Source organism: Ranitomeya variabilis, chromosome 8, assembly GCF_051348905.1.
Source record: "Ranitomeya variabilis isolate aRanVar5 chromosome 8, aRanVar5.hap1, whole genome shotgun sequence".
NCBI lineage: Eukaryota > Metazoa > Chordata > Amphibia > Anura > Dendrobatidae > Ranitomeya > Ranitomeya variabilis.
This window is the reverse complement of record NC_135239.1, coordinates 63,595,053-63,609,065: the sequence shown is the minus strand read 5'-3', so window position 1 is coordinate 63,609,065 and position 14,013 is coordinate 63,595,053. Positions and strand designations below refer to the sequence as shown.

Here is a 14,013-nt window from a genome sequence, read left to right as displayed (position 1 = left end):
ACAGATGGCGACCCAGTGTATAACCCAACCACAAAGTAATAATGAGCCACAGAGCTCCCAAAATCCACAGCTGGAAAAAAGTTACATTTGAGCAGGAAATTAAAAATCACACTGGAGATATTTTTATTGTATTTTGCTTTTTCTACAGAATCAGTCGACAACATTGTGAGCAGCAGGGTGGCTCAGTGGTTAGCACTGTTGCTTTGCAGTGCTGGGGTCCTGGGTTAAAATCTCACCAAGGACATCATCTTAAAGGAGTTTGTATGTTCTCCATGTGTTTATGAGGGTTTCCTTCAGGTTCTCTGGTTTCCTTACACACTTCAAATACATAGTGATAGGGAATGTAGATTGGGAGCTCCAATGGGGACAGTGAAGAAAATGTGTAAAACATTGGCTCTATATAAGTGAGCATAATAAATAAATAATAATAATTGTGTCCCAGATTAATATGAAATGTAGAATATTAAAAAATCTTGCTAATAATATATATACCGTAGTTATAATTACACCATATTGTTTCCCACCATCCATATGTTTACTAGGTATAACATGAACATTTTTTAAATTAAAGAACCTGAAACAGATGTGGAATAGTGTCATTCCAAAAGTCATATATAATAAGAACTTACCTTTCTCATAAGTCCAAACCTGGTATGTGCTAACGAGTATTAACTTTCCTTTCTTTCCAGTCAGGACGCTTTAGCCGTCTGCTTCAAGGAGCTGAATTTTTCCTTACTCAGATTGTTGAGACTGGGGCGTATGTTGGGATTGTTGAGTTCTATACCTTTACATTCACTAATTCTGAACTTATTCAAATAAATAATGAAAAGGATCGTGCAACATTAATTTCATTGCTCCCCCCTAAAGTGGCAAATGATGGTGCCAACATCTGTAAAGGAATTCTTGAGTCACTTAAGGTATATTGTTTTAGTAAGTCCAAGTTAATATTAAAGTTTAACAACAGTTTAGATCCTGCCATTGAGTTTTTTTTTATCGTTTTAGGTAAATAAAAAGTTTGATGGCTCAACTGCTGGAACTGAAATTTTGCTGGCCTCAGACGGAGACATAGATCTTGCAACCTGCACTGGGGACATATTAGCTAGTGGTGCAGTTATCCATATAGTAGCACTTGGTTTTGAGACATCAAAGAACCTTGAAGATATTGCACTTATGACTGGTAGGTGTAGCCCATTGACATTTACTATCTGGGTTGGGACAATAAACAACTGGAAACAAAAACTTCAGTCCATCCATGAGCAAAAGCTCATTTGAAAAATTGGCCTACAGCTTCTCCCACAATCAGGTGATCATTCTAAAGCTGGCCATACACAGTAACATATCGAGCAAACTTGGTTAACTATGTATAGTATATGATACACTTCAAACTCTCCCCTGTTAATACATGTCAAAGGAGATAATGATTTGGCTATTAGACTTGAATGTCTTTTTCTTGGGAAGTAAAGCAACCTCTAGTTGAGTGTATGCTTGGCAACATATGTATGTGCATGGCGGAGGGCTCAATAGACTCAACTGTTGGATTACTGGAATATCCAGAAGACATGTTATCAATGTTTCATGGATGTTGAACTTATCTCACCTGACCCCAACCCACCTGGTTAAGTATGAATGTTAAAGTGCTGAACTCAAAAGTTTGTGAACCCGACAACAGTTTCCATATTTCTGTATGAATTTGACCTAATAATACATCCAATTTTCACACAAGTCCTTAAAGTAGATAAAAAGAAACAAATCAAACAAGTCAAAATATTAGAATTTGTAATTTTTTAAATGAGTGAAATGATCCAATATCACATGTCTCATGTATGTAAATGTATGTGAACCTTTGCTTTTTCTGACCCCTTTGTGCAGAAATAACTGTATTTAAATGATTCCATTGTTGATTAGACCTACACATTGGCTTGGAAGAACTTTAGCCCAGTTTCCCTACAAAACAGCTTCAACTCTGGTATGTTGGTGGGTTTTCTGTCATGAACTCTTCACTTCAGGTCCTTCCACAATATTTTTATAGGATTAGGGTCAGGACTTTGTCATCATTCTAAAACTTTAACTTTATTTATTTAACCATTCTTTTGTAGAACGAGTTGGGTGCTTTGGGTCATTGTCTTGCAAAATGACCCACATTCTCTTGAGAGTCAGCTCAAGGAAAGAAATCCCATTATTTTCCTTTTCAATTTGCTGATGAACAGCAATGTACTTTATTGGAGAGCAAGGCAATGTGAGAGAAGCCTTTAATTGCTTAGAGCTCACCGTGATTTCATTTTTGACCTCGTAAACTTTTATACACCTTGTTCTTGGGGTGACCTTTGTTGGTCGAGGTTGAGGGAGGGTAAAATGGTCTAGTATGTCCTCCACTAGTACACAATCTGTCTGAAAGTGGATTGACTGACTCCTAAGGCTGGGTTCACATTGCGTTAGGGCAGTCCGTTAGACGGACTGCGTTACACTGCGGCATAATGCGGTGTAACGCAGTCCGTTAATGCTGCCATTAATCTCTATTTCTGGTGCATTGCTAGCGCACGCCCAAAATGGGCGTGCGCTAGCGATGTGCCGTCATTGAGTGATGGACCCTGGGACGCGGGCTGCAGCATTTCCGGGTCCGTCACCGCTAGCGCAGATAGAGCATCTGCTAGCTCTATCTGCGCTAGCGCGATGGCATGTCGGCTCTTGCGTTAACGCAGCCCGTTTAGCGCATGTGTTGAACGGGCTGCTTTAACGCAATGTGAACCTAGCCTCACTCTTCATGAATGGTTTTGTAACATTTTCCTGCTTGATAAGAATCAGCAACTCTTCTTCAGAGGTCTTCAGAAATCTCCTTTGTTCATGCCATTACACAATTCCACAAACGTGTTGAGGAAATCAGACTTTAAGAAATCTCTATTCTTTAAATAAAGCAGTTTGCCTAGTCACTCCTGACTCACCTTATTGATTGAAAAAAGCAAACTCTAAAGGCCCCGTCTCACATAGCGATTTACCAACGATCACGACCAGCGATACGAGCTGGCCGTGATCGTTGGTAAGTCGTTGTGTGGTCGCTGGGGAGCTGTCACACAGACCGCTCTCCAGCGACCAACGATCAGGGGAACGACTTCGGCATTGTTGAAACTGTCTTCAACGATGCCGAAGTCCCCCTGCAGCACCCGGGTAACCAGGGTAAACATCAGGTTACTAAGCGCAGGGCCGCGCTTAGTAACCCGATGTTTACCCTGGTTACCAAAAAAAAACAAACACTACATACTCACCATCTGATGTCCGTCAGGTCCTTTGCCGTCTGCTTCCTGCTCTGACAGTGCCGCCGTACAGTGAGAGCAGAGCGCAGCGGTGACGTCACTGCTGTGCTGTGCTCTCACTGTACGGCAGCAGTCAGTGAGAGCAGGAAGCAGACGGCAAGGGACCTGACGGACATCAGATGGTGAGTATGTACTGTTTGTTTTTTTTTTACATTTACGCTGGTAACCAGGGTAAACATCGGGTTACTAAGCGCGGCCCTGCGCTTAGTAACCCGATGTTTACCCTGGTTACCAGTGAAGACATCGCTGGATCGGTGTCACACACACCGATTCAGCGATGTCAGCGGGACCTCAACGACCAAAAAAAGGTCCAGGCCATTCCGACACGACCAGCGATCTCACAGCAGGGGCCTGATCGCTGGTACATGTCACACATAGCGAGATCGCTACTGAGGTCGCTGTTGCATCACAAAACTTGTGACTCAGCAGCGATCTCGCTAGCGATCTCGCTAGCGATCTCGCTATGTGAGACGGGGGCTTAATTTCACCTTTAAATTATCTGCTAATCCGAAATGTTCACATACTTTTTCCACTCACAGATCTTTCATATTGTATCATTTTCATTATTGGAAAAAATGACAGGACTATTTATTTATTTGATTTGTTTCTCTTTATCTGCTACCTGATTTTATAAAGTTTGATGCAGATTTAGGTGAAATTTATGCAGAAATATGGACAATTCTGAAGAGTTCACAAACTTTCCAGCATTAATGCATTTGCAGCTCCTTTTTCTCACTTCTATATGGATTCAGAACAGATGAGTCCTTTTGCTCAGCTGTTTCTAAAATATGTGCTGCAAAAGCCTAAAGTTGGAATGCCACTATAATATTTGGTAAGTGGCAAAATATTTAAAGAAGAAAAATAACAAATATATTATTCTTTTGCAGGGGGACAAAAGCATTTTGTAAAAGATGCATCTAAGACACATGACATATTCTATGCCTTTAGTGCACTCTCCAGTCAAAACGGAAATGTTACTCAACAATCTATCATGGTAAGATACAAGTTACTTGCTTCTATATTAGTCACAAAGACAATGAAAAGAGTGGTGGTCAAGCATGCCCTCCACTGCTACATTCAGGATGTTCATTACAAAACATTTACAACTCTGTGATCGCATGGGCGCATTGGTTGTGTTCATATGATTATCATCAGTGGTGTATGCTCTATCAGTATTAAATAAATGTAAGCTTTTGTCCAAGAGGGATAAAAATAAAATAAAAATGAAACAAACTAATGAATGAAATACAGTGAGGAAAACAAGTATTTGATACACTGCCGATTTTGCAAGTTTTCCCACCTAAAAAGAATGGGGAGGTCTGTAATTTTTATTGTAGTTATACTTCCACTGTGAGAGACAGAATCTAAAAATTAAAAAAATGAAAATCACATTGTATGATTTTTACATAATTACTTTGCATTTTATTGCATAAAATAAGTATTTGATATAATAGAAAAACAGAACTTAATATTTTGTACAGAAACCTTGGTTTGCAATTACAGAGGTCAAACATTCCCAGTAGTTCTTGACCAATTTTGCACTCACTGCAACAGGGATTTTGGTGCACTCCTCCATACAGATCTTCTCCAGATCTTTCAGGTTTCAGGGCTGTTACTGGGCAACATTGAGTTTCAGCTCCCTCCAAAGATTTTCTATTGGGTTCAGGTCTGGAGACTACTGGGTGTCAGCTGATTCTGACAATCTCAGCATTTAGCAGCCATGCAGAGGGAGGGAGTCCACTCTGCATTCCGATTGGCGCAGTCATAGGGGGGGCGATCATTGCCATGGTGACCCAATCTCACCATGAAAACATCAGGGTCACCAGGCACTGGCAAGTTATTCATCTTGTGTCTGCATGGCTGACAGTTCCAGTGCTGTTGTGAATTTGGATTCTGGGCTCCCCCGGTGGCTACTGGTGGAATTGAACTGTGTCTTCATCTTCTCTGTTCACCTGTTCCCATCAGGATGTGGGAGTCGCTATATAACCTTGCTGCTCTGTTAGTTCCTTGCCGGTCAACAATGTTATCAGAAGCCTCTCTGTGCTTGTTCCTGCTCCTAGACAACTACTAGATAAGTTGGACTCTTGTCCATGTTTGTTTTTGCATTTTTGTTCCAGTTCACAGCTGTAGTTTCGTTACTGTGTCTGGAAAGCTCTTGTGAACAGGAATTGCCACTCTGGTGTTATGAGTTAATGCCAGAGTTTTAAAGTAATTTCTGGATGGTGTTTTGATAGGGTTTTCAGCTGACCATGAAAGTGTCCTTTCTGTCTTCTGCTATGTAGTAAGTGGACCTCAAATTTGCTAAACCTATTTTCATACTACGTTTGTTATTTCTTCTTAACTCACCGCCAATACATGTGGGGGGCCTCTGTCTCCTTTCGGGGTATTTCTCTAGAGGTGAGCTAGGACTAATATTTTCCTCTGCTAGCTTTAGTTAGTCCTCCGGCTGGTGCTGGGCATCTAGAATCAACGTAGGCATGCTACCCGGCCACTGCTAGTTGTGCGTTAGGTTTAGTTCATGGTCAGCTCAGTTCCATCTTCCAAGAGCTAGTATATATATATGCTGATGCTATGTTCTCTTGCCATTGAGATCATGACAGTTTGACCGGCCCACTAAAGGGTTAAAATCCTTGGCTGAGAAAGGAGAGAAATAAGTAGTCTGCTGAAATTTTTTTTTTTTTTTTTTTTTTCTCTCCTTCTTTGAATGGCTCTGTGTCCACCTGTTTGTAATGGATCTTCAGAGTGTAACTGCAGGTTTGAATAATCTCGCCACGAAGGTACAAAATTTGCAAGATTTTGTTTGTCATGCACCTGTATCTGAGCCGAGAATTCCCTTGCCGGAATTTTTCTCGGGGAATAGATCCGGGTTTCAGAATTTTCGAAATAATTGCAAATTATTTTTGTCCCTGAAATCTCGCTCTGCCGGAGACCCTGCACAGCAGGTCAGGATTGTGATTTCCTTGCTCCGGGGCGACCCTCAAGACTGGGCTTTTTCATTGACACCAGGGGATCCTGCGTTGCTCAATGTGGATGCGTTTTTTCTGGCCTTGGGGTTGCTTTATGACGAACCTCATTTGGAGCTTCAGGCAGAAAAAACGTTGATGTCCCTATCTCAGGGGCAAGATGAAGCGGAAATTTACTGCCAAAGATTCCGTAAATGGTCTGTGCTTACTCAGTGGAATGAGTGCGCCCTGGCGGCGACTTTCAGAGAGGGTCTCTCTGATGCCATTAAGGATGTTATGGTGGGGTTCCCTGTGCCTGCGGGTCTGAATGAGTCCATGACAATGGCTATTCAGATCGATAGGCGTTTGCGGGAGCGCAAACCAGTGCACCATCTGGCGGTGTCCACTGAGAAGTCGCCAGAGAGTATGCAGTGTGATAGAATTCTGTCCCGAAGCGAGCGGCAGAATTTTAGACGGAAAAATGGGTTGTGTTTCTATTGTGGTGATTCTACTCATGTTATATCAGCATGCTCTAAGCGCACTAAAAAGCTTGGTAAATCTGTTTCCATTTGCACCTTACCGTCTAAGTTTATTCTATCTGTGACCCTGATTTGCTCTTTGTCATCTATTACCACGGACGCCTATGTCGACTCTGGCGCCGCTTTGAGTCTTATGGATTGGTCCTTTGCCAAACGCTGTGGGTATGATTTAGAGCCTTTGGAGACTCCTATTCCTCTGAAGGGGATTGACTCCACCCCATTGGCTAATAATAAACCACAATACTGGACACAAGTAACTATGCGTATTAATCCGGATCACCAGGAGATTATTCGCTTTCTGGTGCTGTATAATCTACATGATGATTTAGTGCTAGGATTGCCTTGGCTGCAATCTCACAACCCAGTCCTCGACTGGAGAGCTATGTCTGTGTTGAGCTGGGGATGTAAGGGGGCTCATGGGGATGTACCTGTGGTTTCCATTTCATCATCTATTCCCTCTGAAATTCCTGAGTTCCTGTCTGACTATCGTGACGTCTTTGAAGAATCCAAGCTTGGTTCGTTACCTCCGCACCGAGAGTGCGATTGTGCCATAGATTTAATCCCGGGTAGTAAATACCCAAAGGGTCGTTTATTTAATCTGTCTGTGCCTGAACATTCTGCTATGCGTGAATATATAAGGGAGTCCTTGGAAAAGGGACATATTCGTCCATCGTCATCTCCCTTAGGAGCCGGTTTTTTCTTTGTGTCAAAAAAAGACGGCTCTTTGAGACCATGTATTGATTATCGGCTTTTGAATAAGATCACTGTTAAATATCAATACCCATTGCCGTTGCTGACTGATTTGTTTGCTCGCATAAAGGGGGCCAAGTGGTTCTCTAAGATTGACCTTCGTGGGGCGTATAATTTGGTGCGAATCAGGCAGGGGGATGAGTGGAAAACCGCATTTAATACGCCCGAGGGCCACTTTGAGTATTTAGTGATGCCTTTTGGTCTTTCAAATGCTCCGTCAGTTTTCCAGTCCTTTATGCATGATATTTTTCGCGATTATTTGGATAAATTTATGATTGTGTATCTGGATGATATTCTGATTTTTTCGGATGACTGGGACTCTCATGTCCAGCAAGTCATGAGGGTTTTTCAGGTTTTGCGGTCTAATTCTTTGTGTGTGAAGGGTTCTAAGTGTGTTTTTGGGGTACAGAGGATTTCCTTTTTGGGATATATTTTTTCCCCCTCTTCCATTGAAATGGATCCTGTCAAGGTTCAAGCTATTTGTGATTGGACGCAGCCCTCTTCTCTTAAGAGTCTTCAGAAATTTTTGGGCTTTGCTAACTTTTATCGTCGATTTATTGCTGGTTTTTCGGATATTGCTAAGCCATTGACCGATTTGACTAAGAAGGGTGCTGATGTTGCTGATTGGTCCCCTGATGCTGTGGAGGCCTTTCGGGAGCTTAAGCGCCGTTTTTCCTCTGCCCCTGTGTTGCGGCAGCCTGATGTTGCTCTACCTTTTCAGGTTGAGGTCGACGCTTCTGAGATCGGAGCTGGGGCAGTGTTGTCGCAGAGAAGTTCTGACTGCTCCGTGATGAGGCCTTGTGCCTTCTTTTCCCGTAAATTTTCGCCCGCTGAGCGGAATTATGATGTTGGGAATCGGGAGCTTTTGGCCATGAAGTGGGCTTTTGAGGAGTGGCGCCATTGGCTTGAGGGAGCCAGACATCAGGTGGTGGTATTGACTGACCACAAAAATTTGATTTATCTTGAGACCGCCAGGCGCCTGAATCCTAGACAGGCGCGCTGGTCATTATTTTTCTCTCGGTTTAATTTTGTGGTGTCATACCTAACGGGTTCTAAGAATGTTAAGGCGGATGCCCTTTCTAGGAGTTTTGAGCCTGACTCGCCTGGTAACTCTGAGCCCACAGGTATCCTTAAGGACGGAGTGGTATTGTCAGCCGTTTCTCCAGACCTGCGGCGGGCCTTGCAGGAGTTTCAGGCGGATAGACCTGATCGTTGCCCACCTGGTAAACTGTTTGTTCCTGATGATTGGACCAGTAGAGTCATCTCTGAGGTTCATTCTTCTGCGTTGGCAGGTCATCCTGGCATTTTTGGTACCAGGGATTTGGTGGCAAGGTCCTTCTGGTGGCCTTCCCTGTCACGAGATGTGCGAGGCTTTGTGCAGTCTTGTGACGTTTGTGCTCGGGCCAAGCCTTGTTGTTCTCGGGCTAGTGGATTATTGTTGCCCTTGCCTATTCCTAAGAGGCCTTGGACGCACATCTCGATGGATTTTATTTCAGATCTGCCTGTTTCTCAGAAGATGTCTGTCATCTGGGTGGTGTGTGACCGTTTTTCTAAGATGGTCCATTTGGTTCCTCTGCCCAAGTTGCCTTCTTCTTCCGAGTTGGTTCCTCTGTTTTTTCAAAATGTTGTTCGTTTGCATGGTATTCCTGAGAATATCGTTTCTGACAGAGGGACCCAATTCGTGTCTAGATTTTGGCGGGCATTCTGTGCTAGGATGGGCATAGATTTATCTTTTTCGTCCGCTTTCCATCCTCAGACGAATGGCCAGACCGAGCGGATTAATCAGACCCTGGAGACATATCTGAGGTGTTTTGTGTCTGCTGACCAGGATGATTGGGTTGCTTTTTTGCCATTGGCGGAGTTCGCTCTCAATAATCGGGCCAGCTCTGCCACTTTGGTGTCCCCGTTTTTCTGTAATTCGGGGTTTCATCCTCGATTTTCCTCTGGTCAGGTGGAATCTTCGGATTGTCCTGGAGTGGATGCTGTGGTGGAGAGATTGCATCAGATCTGGGGGCAGGTGGTGGACAATTTGAGGTTGTCCCAGGAGAAGACTCAGCTTTTTGCCAACCGCCACCGTCGTGTTGGTCCTCGGCTTTGTGTTGGGGATTTGGTGTGGCTGTCTTCTCGTTTTGTCCCTATGAGGGTCTCTTCTCCTAAGTTTAAGCCTCGGTTCATCGGCCCGTATAAGATATTGGAGATTCTTAACCCTGTTTCCTTCCGTTTGGACCTCCCTGCATCCTTTTCTATTCATAATGTTTTTCATCGGTCATTGTTGCGCAGGTATGAGGTACCGGTTGTGCCTTCCGTTGAGCCTCCTGCTCCGGTGTTGGTTGAGGGTGAGTTGGAGTACGTTGTGGAGAAAATCTTAGACTCTCGTGTTTCCAGACGGAGACTCCAGTATCTGGTCAAGTGGAAGGGATACGGCCAGGAGGATAATTCTTGGGTGAATGCATCTGATGTTCATGCCTCTGATCTGGTTCGTACCTTTCATAGGGCCCATCCTGATCGCCCTGGTGGTTCTGGTGAGGGTTCGGTGCCCCCTCCTTGAGGGGGGGGTACTGTTGTGAATTTGGATTCTGGGCTCCCCCGGTGGCTACTGGTGGAATTGAACTGTGTCTTCATCTTCTCTGTTCACCTGTTCCCATCAGGATGTGGGAGTCGCTATATAACCTTGCTGCTCTGTTAGTTCCTTGCCGGTCAACAATGTTATCAGAAGCCTCTCTGTGCTTGTTCCTGCTCCTAGACAACTACTAGATAAGTTGGACTCTTGTCCATGTTTGTTTTTGCATTTTTGTTCCAGTTCACAGCTGTAGTTTCGTTACTGTGTCTGGAAAGCTCTTGTGAACAGGAATTGCCACTCTGGTGTTATGAGTTAATGCCAGAGTTTTAAAGTAATTTCTGGATGGTGTTTTGATAGGGTTTTCAGCTGACCATGAAAGTGTCCTTTCTGTCTTCTGCTATGTAGTAAGTGGACCTCAAATTTGCTAAACCTATTTTCATACTACGTTTGTTATTTCTTCTTAACTCACCGCCAATACATGTGGGGGGCCTCTGTCTCCTTTCGGGGTATTTCTCTAGAGGTGAGCTAGGACTAATATTTTCCTCTGCTAGCTTTAGTTAGTCCTCCGGCTGGTGCTGGGCATCTAGAATCAACGTAGGCATGCTACCCGGCCACTGCTAGTTGTGCGTTAGGTTTAGTTCATGGTCAGCTCAGTTCCATCTTCCAAGAGCTAGTATATATATATGCTGATGCTATGTTCTCTTGCCATTGAGATCATGACACAGTGCATTGCAATGCTGGTGCATTGCAATATATAAGAACTAAGATAGACTGCAGAAAGTGAAAGTCCCATAGAAGGACTTAGTAAAAAAAAAAAGTAAAAAAGAGATCAAAGAAAATTGTAAAAATATTTTGGAAAAAAAATATCACAAAATAATAATAAACAAATAAAAAATAGACTGTACCCATAAGTAAATATTTTTATGGAAAAAAATAAAAAGTACACACATTTGGTATTGCCATGTCCAGGACAACCTGACCTATAAAAATGTCCCACCAGTAAACCCCTTTAGTGAACACCGTAAAAAAATAATTAAAAAAGAGGCCAAAAATGATACTTTTTCATCGTACCACCAAAAAAAAGTGGAATAAAATGTGATCAAAAAGACAAATGTAAATAAAAATGGTTTTGCTGAAAACGACATGTTGTCCTGTTCCACAAAAGCAAGCCACAGTACAGCTGAATTAGTGAAAAAAATCAAAGTTATAACTCTCAGAATAAAGGAATGCAAAATTAATACTTTTCCATGTAATAGTTTTTACTGTATAAAAGTTACAAAACAAAAAACTATATAAATGTGGTATCACTGTAATTATACTGACTGGAAGAATAAAGCTGCCTTATCAATTTTAACACAAGTGGAACTGCATTAAAAAATAAATAAAAAAACAATTTATGAATTGCTGAGGCTTGTTCATTCTGCCTCTGTATTGCCAAGTTTTTAACTCTAAGGTTCGGATACGGCTTTGAAGAAGGCTACTACTTGCAATATAACACAATTTTATTTAAAAATACAAAATTAAAGGAATAATATGATTGGATAGTATGATTGCATACACATTTGTATATTTTAATAATTGACGTAGTCGGCAGGATACGCAGAAGGCTGTTTGTTTTTGTTTTTTTGTTTTTTGTTTGTTTTTTTTTTGCGATATAATCACAGGACTCTGTGTGATAGTATGATTGCATACACACTTGTATATTTTAAGATACAAAGTACATATAAGGATTAAATTCATATAATGATTAAGTACATATACTCACATCATCCATCACCAAGGGGCTTTTAAACATCATCCGTCTGGAAAATCAGAGAAGCAACACCAAGACAGAGAAACCCTGGAAAATTCACAACACTGCTCGGGTGTCCCCAATTATGCAGGTATCTTCAACACTGTACATGTAAGTACAGGTATTCCAGTTTATGCTTCTGTCTTAAGGCTGAGTCACACATAACGATATCGTTAACGATATCATTGCAACGTCACGCTTTTGGTGACGTAGCAACGATCCCGCTAACGATCTCGTTATGTGTGACAGCGACCAACGATCAGGCCCCTGCTGGGAGATCGTTGGTCGTTGAGGAAAGATCAGGACCATTTTTTGGTCGCTGATCACCCGCTGTCATCGCTGGATTGGTGTGTGTGATGCCGATCCAGCGATGTGTTCACTTGTAACCAGGGTAAATATCGGGTTACTAAGCGCAGGGCTGTGCTTAGTAACCCGATATTTACCCTGGTTACCATTGTAAAAGTTAAAAAAAAAACAGTACATACTCACATTCTGATGTCTGTCACGTCCCCCGACATCCACAGGTTTAAAACTGTTTTCGGCAGGAGCGCTGCTAATGCACGCGCTGCTGCCGAGAGCTTCCCTGCACTGACTGTGTCAGCGCCGGCCGTAAAGCAGAGCACAGCGGTGACATCACTGCTGTTGCTGCCGGCGCTGACACATTCAATATCGGGTTACTAAGCGCGGCCCTGCACTTAGTAACCCGATGTTTACCCTGGTTACCCGGGTGCTGCAGGGGGACTTCGGCATCGTTGAAGACAGTTTCAACGATGCCGAAGTCGTTCCCCTGATCGTTGGTCGCTGGAGAGAGCGGTCTGTGTGACAGCTCCCCAGCGACCACACAACGACTTACCAACGATCACGGCCAGGTCATATCGCTGGTCGTGATCGTTGGTAAGTCGTTTAGTGTGACGGTACCTTTAGTCATGTTTCTCTGGCCTTATATAGTGATTTGCACTATGTTTAATTTGGTTTCACCCTGCCCTTCAAGTGGCCAGCTTTCAAGAAAAGATGAGACCAAGATATCAGTCATACATCAGACAATGGGTCATAAACCCAAAAGATACATAAAAGCCCACAAGGGTTAGACAAAACTACCACAGACAGAGGGTAAATAAACCTTGTTTTACAATAACAAACAAACTTAAAACTGTTTGTAACCTCAAAGGTCTTCAGACAATTAATAAACAGTTCTCAAGATTGTGTCACAATGAGCATTGTCTGTCTGTAAATGTATGACAAGAAATGCTGCTCTGTAATGGTCTGAATGCATTCAGTATATTTCAAAATGGACTCAAAATAGCCATTTTTATATTCACATTACAGCCTCCCAAAAATTGCAATAGAAAGCAATCAAAAAATGTCATGTGATCAAAAATGGTATCAATAAAAACTTATAAAAAAAAGACATCACATGACTCTGTCAGCAGAAATATGGAACAATTATAGGTCTCAAAATATGGTGATGCAAAGACTTGTTTTTGCAAAAAAAGCTTCTTTTAGTGTGTGACAACAGCCAAACATAAAAAAAAGTAAAAATCTGCTATTGCTGTAATCGCACTCACTCGAAGACTAAAATCACTTATACCGCAGGAGGAATGGCATGAAGAATAAATAAAATCAATCCTTCACTTACTGTTGATTTGTTCTTTCTGCCTCTCAAAGATCCCAGTAAGACTCGGTGCATATTTATCCTGCACTCTACGCTGATCGCTTACATCGAGGTTTCCATGTAAATCTCTGAAATATGTGATTCAGACGGAACCCCAGGTGGAAGATTCCCTATAATGAGGCTGTTGGAGGCACTGTGAACACTGGCTGGCCTATGAACCACCTTTAGGTGTGCATAAAAGTGCTGCCGGCCACACTTTTGTGCAACGCTGAAAAGAAAGACAGCGCTGAGCAGAGGCCATATGGAGTCCAGAGTAACTCTGGTTCCCCATTATAGTGAATGGATCTCTCAGGAGTTTCATCTGAATCACATCACTCATAGTTAGATGGAAACACCGATATAAATACTCAGCATAGTGAGGCAGAAAAATATGAATCCAAATGTTATGTAAAATGTTCTTAACAAAAGCTTAAAATCAATCCACAAAACAATGCAAGTCCCCACTCAAGT

General features: G+C 42.5%; 1 protein-coding gene across 2 annotated transcripts in view; it reads left to right on the top strand.

Annotated features, from left to right (window-relative positions):
- Positions 1-14,013, top strand: part of LOC143788479 (calcium-activated chloride channel regulator 1-like) — a 65,132-nt gene that overhangs the window by 31,319 nt on the left and 19,800 nt on the right. For both annotated transcript variants that reach the window (XM_077278173.1, XM_077278172.1), the window contains 3 exons: positions 690-917; positions 1,003-1,177; positions 4,196-4,302. In XM_077278173.1, coding sequence (XP_077134288.1) covers positions 690-917; positions 1,003-1,177; positions 4,196-4,302 — 510 coding nt within the window. The remainder of the gene's footprint in view (positions 1-689; positions 918-1,002; positions 1,178-4,195; positions 4,303-14,013) is intronic.